The sequence below is a fragment of the Pseudochaenichthys georgianus genome, chromosome 16 (genome assembly GCF_902827115.2).
Source record: "Pseudochaenichthys georgianus chromosome 16, fPseGeo1.2, whole genome shotgun sequence".
In the NCBI taxonomy this organism is placed as follows: Eukaryota; Metazoa; Chordata; class Actinopteri; order Perciformes; family Channichthyidae; genus Pseudochaenichthys; species Pseudochaenichthys georgianus.
Window position 1 is genome coordinate 28,603,179 of NC_047518.2, and position 10,251 is coordinate 28,613,429.

At 41.0% G+C, this 10,251-nt stretch overlaps 1 protein-coding gene across 1 annotated transcript in view; it reads left to right on the plus strand.

Annotated features, from left to right (window-relative positions):
- efna3b (ephrin-A3b) overlaps positions 1 to 4,391 on the plus strand; it is an 89,154-nt gene extending 84,763 nt beyond the window's left edge. Inside the window, exon 8 of the mRNA XM_034102960.2 lies at positions 1,142 to 4,391. Within this exon, the coding sequence (XP_033958851.1) occupies positions 1,142 to 1,260 (119 nt within the window). The 3' untranslated portion in view covers positions 1,261 to 4,391. The remainder of the gene's footprint in view (positions 1 to 1,141) is intronic.
- Positions 4,392 to 10,251: the final 5,860 nt, after the last annotated feature.

Consider the following 10,251-nt stretch of genomic DNA (forward strand, 5'->3'; position numbering starts at 1 on the left):
ACACACACACACACACACACACACACACACACACTGAAATACACACAGCTTACTCACTGATGTTTGGCGCAGGAACATGTCAGAAGGTGATGATGCACGTCACATGGCCCCTGCACAAACATCGCACCAATAACACGTGCTGATAATGATGTGTTTATCTGTGACAGCTAGTGAGAGACAGTGTGTACTGTAAGTGTGTATGAGGCGATTAGAGCCACACTTTAGAACCGGTCTTGCGAGATGCTCCGCAGTCTGCTGTTTTGTGTCTTCAAAACCACATTTCTATGTCACTCAACGCCACAGTAACAGTGTCCTGACCCCCCCGCTGCTTGCTCGGTTACAGAGCGGTCAAAGCATTTAACCTGAGCTCCACCGCTGCATAGAGCTCATTAGATTCGCCAGCAGAGCATACCAGAAGAGGCCATCTCTTAAACCAGGTGTCAGCCAGTCATTACTCTGCTGTCTGACCCCCAGAGCAGCTGGAAAGCTATATATGGCACCGAGTGGAAACACTGAGAATCTCCCCACTCCACCATTAACACAATGGCTCGTAATCAGCATCAGCCGTCCCGTGTACAGACAGAACATTGTGCTTCTGTCTGGCCTCAAGTCTCATTGATCAACTGACTTCAGAGGGTGTGTCAGGCCGCACGTGTGTCTCATAAGTGTTGGCGTGCTGAGAACTGTCTGGTGTTTTTCGTACGACTAGACATCAACACAACAAAAGACTGCATACTATTTTTAGGTCATCATTCGCCAGATGTTCACGCAGGGGGGTTTCCTTATATACGGTGTGTCTGTGTTAAATTATGTAAGTGTGTTACAACAGCGTGTCACTTTATCAAAAGGATAAGAGCTTCCTGATAACAGCTGCAGCAGTCTGTAATGGCACTGCTGATGTCTTTGTAGTGGACTTGTTATATTTCAGTGGGAGTGTGTAGCTGTGCTGTAAGCTGCCTTTTTTTCAGTCAGTCGGTTTCATTAAAAAAGTGTTTTACCAAAAGCCCTGCTGTGTAAGCAGATTATACCACAATAAGAAGCACAGATAGACTTATCTTCCCTTTCCTTGTACTGTAATGAGTTTAAATTAAGACATTGCTCTGCTTCATTCTCTTTTTTCTCTCCATTTCTGTTTTTCCAGATGAATATAACCCTTTCATTCCCAAACTGGAGAAGAGTGTCAGCGGAAGCAGCCCGTCCAGGGATCGCCTTCTCCTCACCGTGACGATGCTCCTTCTGGCCGCTCTCTTCATCTCCTAGCAACGGCCATCCCATCAGTGTCACCATGCCAACTAGCCTTGGGAGGGTGTACAGTATCAGCGGGTGGGGGAGTCGAGGGGGGAGTCAGGAGAGAGAGGAGAGTTAAGATACCACAAATAGAGCAGAAGGCGAGAGGAGCAAGACATTAGAGTTTTCAAGCATCAGTGTGAATGTGTGTGTGTGTGTCCAGCTGTGTGTGTGAGGAAGTGTGTGGTTTTCGTGGAGTTGAAAGACCTTGAGGCACTCGGTGACACAAACTGAACCGTATGTTTTAAAGTCAGCCTGTGCATACAGATGCAGGTGTGATAGACTGTGTGTGAGTGTGTGTTTGTGTGAGTGTGTGTTTGTGTGTCTGAACAAGCCACAGGTTGAGCTTGTTGAATCATGCACACCACACAAAGCATTTATACACCAGGAGAGGCCGGGCTGAAATCCTAGTAAAAATCAAAGCATCAAATCCACCCAACCAATTGAAAACCATTTGAAGACTTTCCCCTGGATGTGATTGGCTGAAACACTTCCTTAGAGCTAGTTGCCATAGTTTCTTGCAACAAGAATTAAAGTGAACTCAAATGAACTGAATCAGATAGATTTAATGAAAACTGAACTGAAATTGCCTTTTTTTTGTTGTTGTTGATGTTGATGCTGGAGACTTTTCCCAGTCCACGAAAGAAAAAAGGAACCAGCTGATGAACTGAGCAGGTCCTGTGTAGGAGACTAGTTGAAGTAGCTGATATTTCATAAACACACCCTGGGACTCCAGAAGCCAGTGTTTTAGTTTTCATCTCCGATGTCTGCCGTGTCATCCTGTGTTCACCATCAGCTCGTCTCTATGGAAGGGGCTGGACGGGGTCCTGGGGAAACACAGAGCATTTAAACAATGAAGCATTCACTCAAACAAAACAAGAGGGGATTTACTGTAGATGTGCCATTGACACGGGGGGTTTGTTGATGTTATAAGTTGCTGTGTCACTTTTCTGTCCTGTATTTGAAGTACCGAGGTTAAGGAAGAACACGATGGCTACAGAGCAGCCATGGAAACATGCAGCAATACTGCCCTCCTCTCAACACACTGCTGGCTGTTTTGAGGAGAGCAAGAGGAACAGGGACAAAGGAGGAAGAACAGTCCCTCACACAGGCGTCTATGAGCGGGTCCAGTCCTGGACAATAAGCAGCCCTCCACTGATCAATGTGGCGCAGCAGTCCGCTCCACCAATGCCATCTCTGTAAACCCATTCATCAGATACCACATGTAAACGGTTTTCTGTTACTGTTTGATTGTTAAGTGTGCCTGAAAGAGAAAACATATGTCTGAGTGTGCCACATGTGTGTTTGAGATTGAGAGAGACTATTTTAAATGGTACTAACGGTCAGAAAATACATCCACATTATGTACATCTTATACGTATGAAAATGCAAAAATAAAATAAAAATAAAAACACAAACTAAAGCAACAAGTAATATACAGTACATAAAACCGAGTGCTTTGGTGGAGAGCTGCGGCGATTCAAAACTCAAACAACTGTACCAGTCGGTTGCTTCAGAATAGTTTCCATAGCAACTAGCACCTTATTCACCATGGTTACCCCACCCTGCCAACGATGGACTCTAGTAGGACATGGCTTACCATAGTAGCTGATAAAAACGATGATGATGATGATGGTGAAGATGATTTTAGTGATGATGAAGACCTTGATGGACTGCGAGCTGACCGGCTCACCCACCGGCATGTGAGGCGTTAAAGTACGCGTGTAAATGTCATAACGGACAAAGAATGGAATAACAATGTCTTTACATTTGCCAAGGTGAAATGTATTGTAAGCATTTTTACAAACTTGAAGCTCAGTTTCCTTGTGGTTGTTTTTTAAATCTTGTTTTTTAATCTTTTATTTTTTAATTGCTGTGCTGAATTTGTTGTTGTCTTGAGGGGGGGTTGGGATTGAGCCATATGTAAACCTGGGCTGCACTGTGTGAGTTTCTTTGTCAACTTTAAGGTTAAGCTATCTTGGGTTAGTATGATTTCCAGAAATATTAATATTGACAAATCATTTATGGCTGTGGTTCCCATCCCTTTTTTTCTAGTGACCCTTTTAAAGGACAGTTCATCAATCATACACATAAGGATGACTTTACTCATGTTGCAAAATGTTTCCTGTCACACATAGGGACATTTTTAAAATCTGAGAAAAAATAGACCGACTGTTCAACCAAGAGATGATTATACTTCTTGAACAGGTCAAATTATCCAGTCATCTTAATTAGAACCGGAAAATCATAAGAAAAAAGTCCAAAATCATAGCAGATATTGTGCGGTAGAATTTCAATTTTTTGCTTAACGATCCCATGACTCGTCAGATTTGTGTCTGGGTTAAGTCGATCAGGTTGGGAACCACTTATAACGTTTTATTTGCATCAGTGTGCTAGTAGTTCTGGGTAACCTTCCCCAATGGGTTGTGACAGTTAGCTAGATTCTTTTCTCCACAAAACTTTGGAGAGCACACGTTTTTTAATGAATGTAGCTCTGTCACCCCAGACAAGAGTTTATACCTTTGGAAAAAAACATTGATCATGTAGTTTTGGAGCATCATTGAAATCAATACATTAGTGTGTTAAAGACCCAGGTGTATATATGGCTCATGATGGGAGGGTTGTGGGTCCTGGTGTGGAGGCAGAGGGTTACAAACTCTTCAAGAAGTTGCACTTAAGAACTTAGACACGAGAATAAGAAAGTGTGTGTGTGTGTGTCAGAGAGAGAGAGAGTACGAGCCTATTTCTGTTCATCACTTCATCTCTGTGCAGAGCTTTAGCATCAGAGGGTGTCTGTGTTAGTGTGTGCTGATGTCAGTGTGTACATGTGTGTGTGAGCAAATGAATGGGTGAGCAATAGTCTCTTTGTTTCTGCTCTTCCTGTGTGTGTATGAGCGAGAGTCTGTGACCGAATGTTGTCTGGCAAAAGAAAAAAAAGCATTTAATAGTGTTGGAAACAACAATTACAATCATGTTTACCTTTCGACTGGAATGACTTTAAATGAACTTGAAAATAAAATGTAAAATGAACAAACCATAACAGAGGTTATAACAATGATCATAATAACAAAATAATAAGCTTACAAATATTACTTTTAACAAGATGTGTGTTTGGCTCTTTATTTTTCTCCCTTCCCCTCTCGTGCCCTTTTCGCTCTCTCTTTGAGGATCTGAAAAAACAGAAAACATGCATGGAGCTAATCCAAGACAGCAGATCGCAGGAAATGTTTTTCCTGGTATATTCACCTCTCTATAGATAATGTTGTTTGGGAGCCCACAGATGTGATTTTCCATATCAAAGTTGGTGTGGCGCGCTCTCCCTCAGCAGTAATACCTTTACACGGTCAGATGAGGAGTGATAAACGCTTCAATCTGATCATTTGAATGACAATGGGCCCAACCTGCAGTGTGTACCTGTATGTCTGCGCTGGTGATTGAAGGATAAAACTGCTTCTAATGTCAGAGCGAAGCCATGCTCACTGATCTTCTGAACAGGTTTTTGTTGTGCCAAAGATATCTTTGACTAAGTGACAGGACGGCACGAGGAAGAAGATCGACAGATAGAGGTCAAAGTAGTCATGTTCACATAGACAATGTTCTGGCAGCAAAGTCAAACACGTTGAGGTTCGGGCTTTGGAAGCAAAGTATTGCTTTTCAAACCAATCCTGACCACCTCTTTGTTTACCATATGTATCGTACCAGTTGACATCTAAATTCAAAGAGTGTTTGCTATTCAATCACATGTCTTTTGGCTAAATTGTTATTTTAATGAGATACCGAAGTTCTGATTTGTCTCTGACTGATAAGGGAGGAATACGTTGGAGGATTTAGTCAAGTTTGATGCTTTGTTAACACTCATTGAGTGTATTTTCAGGTTTATAAATGATGTAGAAAGTTCCCATTAAAACGTATTACATTAAAAAAGTTCAATGAAACCATATTAGCTTTGTATCAGTGGTAGAGGGATAAGGGCATGTTGTTTGCTTTACTGCAATGACGTATCCTTATAATCTCGCTGATCTTGTGTTTGAAAAAAAAGCAACATCACATCTTTTAGGAAACCGATAGATCATCAGCCCAGAGGAATATGATCCAGGCCGTGAGTCAGACATTTAAGAAGAACACTTTTGATGGATGAATGCTATGACTGGCAATGCTTAACAAACCATATTCTGGAAACATCAATTATTTCCCAAGAATCACCCTGAGTCATGTTGGGGTGTAAACAAGCTTCCAGGCACATTTTTTATGATTTTTAATATAATCAAAACACTCCCTTCTTATTAATCTCAGACCATTCTTCTTATAATGCCTGATTTTGTGGTTGGGTTGAATTCCAACAATAACTTAATTAGCAGGCCTGAATAATTGATGCAGTTTAATTGAGGTAAAAGCCTTTCTATTATGTTTCCCCATCTTGAAGCTGATGCATTTTCCAATCACATTTACACTGATCATGATTGACCAAAGCTGTAAAAAAGGTGTTTTTAAATAGTGCAACATTTGCAGGATAAACAATTGTGAATTTACATATTTCTTTGGGGTCTCCATACATCAGTAACCAGTGGTGACCACTTGGGGCCGCTGTTTAGTCACAGCTCTGGTGAGGGGAGGTGCAGCCCCCCGATGCCCCTGCCTTGTAATCCTTTATTTGAATACATAAATCCATTAAAGCCACAATGGTCATTGTGTAACTGGAGTCACTGGGATTAAACATGGAGATGTATTTAACTGGGTTATGATATAACTACAGCATGTTGAAGCAGGTTGGTTCATGGAGAAGGTTTGCTGTGGCGCCATCTGAAAATGTGTCTTGTAGAGGCGAAGGACATTTTCTCTAACATACCAACCTTTGAAATATTGTGCATAATGCATCCAAGGCTTTAGAAAAATATCCCAGTCAAGGCAGCGTTTTTGTCTACATTCATTTATCACAATGAGTCAGGCTGAAGAGAAAATGTCCTGCCTACTCTGATTGTGTTTGTTAACAGAGAAACCAATGTTATGCATGGGCAGGCTTGTAAATATAAAGCTGTTTGCTAAAGGCTTGTTCTACCAATATCTGAGACACACACATTTACAAAGTGCTACCTTTTTGTGAGGACCTCTGACATTGCAATTATCTGTTTAAAATGCATTTTAACACTTATTCTCAAAGAGAGGAACACTTAAAGCTTCATTTATAGCTGTGTGTTAAAGGGTTAAGGCCTACATGAAGCATGCTGAAGCTCATCTGGGCCTCCTGAAATGTCTCCACACGTTAGTAGAATTCCTGTAACTTTAAATAAATACTATGATTAAATACAACTCAGGTTTTATGTGTGTAGCTCAGGCCTTCTGACCTTAAATTAATTAATTAATTCATTATGATACATTGTGACCAACAGTGTTGTGATTACATAATGAAGAAACATACCCACAAATAGCTCTGTTGAGGCAATAAATAAAAGTGGTCAGACAATGATACAGGTTGTAAACCAAAGTGAGCAAACCCACAATGATCTAATTTGATGATATAAATAATGCGTCAGCTGTGGAACAACTGGTGAGAATGTTAGGTCAAAGTTGAACAACAAAGTCTGGCTGACAGTTTTGGGGTGTTTCTCAATAGCGAGGATGCTGGCTTGGTAGTCGCGTACTTCCAAGTCACTTCCTTCAGATACGAAGCAAGTATGCTTCCAAGCCACTGGCCGTTTCTCAATCTCGAGGATACTGGCTTCCAAGCCAATATTTCAAGGATGCTACGTCATCGAGTGCCGCCGATGTACTGTTCCAATCTCCAGCATACTTGGAATTCCACCGAGGCCGCGTCCTTAGTTTGGGGAAAATTTCGAGGCTGCACATGGGTAGACTTTGCGTCCTTAAAATCCCCCCAATGCTTTGCGCACGGACCAATTTCAAAAACCCTTGCGGAGAACGACTGAACCGACGCAGCACACATTTAAATGTAAGTATGTAGTGGGTAGTGGCGTAGAAAATGTGTAGTGTTGGTACATTTGTTACTTTGTTAAATTTGTTACCACCATAAATGTGTTCCGTGAAAGTAAAGCAAGTTCATAATTAGATAGACATCGTGAGGTATTTATTTTCGGTACAGTTTATGTTGAAACCGTTAGAGAGAGTGGCACACTTGTTAGCCTGTTCCATTCTTCTTCGTTTTCCGAAGCCGTGGCTTGGAAGCATACTTGCTTCATTTCTGAAGGAAGTGACTTGGAAGTACGCGACTACCAAGCCAGCATCCTCGCGATTGAGAAACGGCCACGGCTTCGGAAAACGAAGAAGAATGGAACAGGCTAACAAGTGTGCCACTCTCTCTAACGGTTTCAACATAAACTGTACCGAAAATAAATACCTCACGATGTCTATCTAATTATGAACTTGCTTTACTTTCACGGAACACATTTTTGGTGATAACAAATGTAACAAAGTAACATATTTACATATTCTACGCCACTACATACTTACATTTAAATGTGTGCTGCGTCGGTTCAGCCATTCTCCGCAAGGGTTTTTGAAATTGGTCCGTGCGCAAAGCATTGTGGGGATTTTAAGGACGCAAAGTCTACCCATGTGCAGCCTCGAAATTTCCCCCAAACCAAGGACGCGGCCTCGGTGGAATTCCAAGTATGCTGGAGATTGGAACAGTCCTTCGGTGGCACTCGATGACGTAGCATCCTTGAAATATTGGCTTGGAAGCCAGTATCCTCGAGATTGAGAAACGGCCTAGGTGTCACGGTCTGTTTAATTTTATTTTGAAATGTCTTACCTCTTTGTGTCTTGTCTAGTTTTACTTCCTGTCTTTATTTCCAAGCGATAGTCTGATTGTGTTCACCTGTTTCCCTTGTGTTCCTGGTTTTGTTCCCGTTCCCAGGTTTGTGCCTTCAGTTTTTCCTTGTTATCGGCTTTTTTGTGGATTAAAGCTAGCTTTTAGTCAAACTACTTGACCTCTTGTTTTGTACTGCGTTTGGGTCCTGCCTTTCTACCAAACATTGACATTTGGTATTGATAGGATATGGAGTGTCTGGGCTCTCATTTTATCCAGTTCACCTTTTTGTTCTCCTTCAAACTAATTTCACTAACCTGGGGTTTGTTGTGATCTGACCACTCATGGTTGTTGCTCCATTGACCACGATGTAATGTGTTGCCTCATTCTGATGTCTTAACAACAACTTTGCCATGTAAAAGGTTATCAGAATCAGAAGAACCAATGACCTGAGACACAAAAGTCTAAACAAACTGCAAATGTTTCATTATCATATGGTCTTCATAATTCAGAAATAATCCGCCTCCCTACACCCATCCATCTGCAACACCCAAAGAACACATCAGAAAGAAAGAAAATACCGCAACAAATGTGAAACAGATGATCACCCCGCGTTGACACCCGCCCTGCTACCCGTGCTCTCAGTGACATTTGTTTGGTGATGAATCCCGGTACTGGCACAGAAAAACCCTGTGCCTTATGGCTTCTGCCTAAAAAAGCACGTTCCTCGACATGTGAACATGCTTTTCTGTCTTCATGATGATGAGCCTTGAATAATGTGTGTCATTAAGTCAGAGATGTTTCTCTGAGCATAAGGAAATACACGTGGTGTTTGGTGCTCATCGCTCCAGAGCCACAGAAGGTGAAAGCCAGAGAAGTCACTGATGTCACGTTGTGGAGGCACCTTGGGCAAAACCAACCAGGTCAAACATCACGTCTGTGTGGATGATCACACTTTACATGGAGGTACAGTAAAGCCTTCTCCATATCTCTAAGAAACCTGGTGGACTTAAGGGGTTCCTTTACAGCTATCTAAAAGTTCAACAACTGTTTTAAAGCTTTTTCATGTTTTGTTTGGATTTAAGTCAAAAGGAAATAGCTCAAACCTTGTTTTTGTTCTTGTTTCATAACTCTGCAAGGTTTAAAGTCTTGTTAAAAAAAAACACGTGTACAGAGGGCCCATACGTCGGTTACAGCATTGGCAGATGCTCTCACTAGTGCTTCATAGAGATCCCATAGGATTTTAAAGATGCAATTTCATCACTGATCAATGATGCCGATGATTCCACTTCTGTAACCTCATGGTAAAAACGCTAAAATAATAATCAGTGTAACTTTTTATGTAAATTAACTTCTGCTTTTCTATTCAGTATTAATTCAACTTGAAACATGTGTGTGAAACATTTAAAATGTCATGAAAACTTGGGAATATCAGAGGGAAATCTTTCTCAGCACAGGAAGTGATTTGTCTTTGTTATTCAAGTGGCAATAGTCAGTTATTTGGAATATAAAAAAACAATTGTGTGCTGAAATATTGAAAGCCACCATGGCTGGGTACATGTAGATATCAAAAACAACTTAAATTGTGACAAACAAAAGAACAAAGAAAGACATCCAGAATTTCACCCTGTTCAACACAATGCATTGGTTTTCATCAAACACTACTGCAAAACACCACCGTAAATGTCTTTTTTGGTGTTAGTTCAGGATTTGTGTTTGTTTCACTTTAGAAATATATGTTTTACATACCTTTACGTGATCCTCGTACATCATCACTCTTTCACATTCACACTGTACGCTTCTCCACTGAGAGTTTGGACTCAGCTGATCTTTTTATTGCCGACAACTATGAAATCAGACATTTGTACCTCCTTCCATCTCTACCACTGTAACGTGTCTTCCCCTGACAAGCAGAACACAAATGAGATTTTGATTACAGCTTCTCAAGACCTCTTTCTTGTTTGATTGAAAGGTCCATTGAAATTCAGCAATGCCCAAGAGCATCACGAGAAATAAATGAATACAATTTGTGTTATGTGGATTGAGTTCTGTGTTTATACAAAAGCCTTTGTTTGCTAATTTAGCTAAAAGAAAATCAATAATTCCCAGCAGTGTGAATCGTGTAGTTATGATTTATCCTGTCTCCGGAGACAAAAACACATTCAGTGAATTTGTTTGCATTCACTCAGAGAGATATAAGC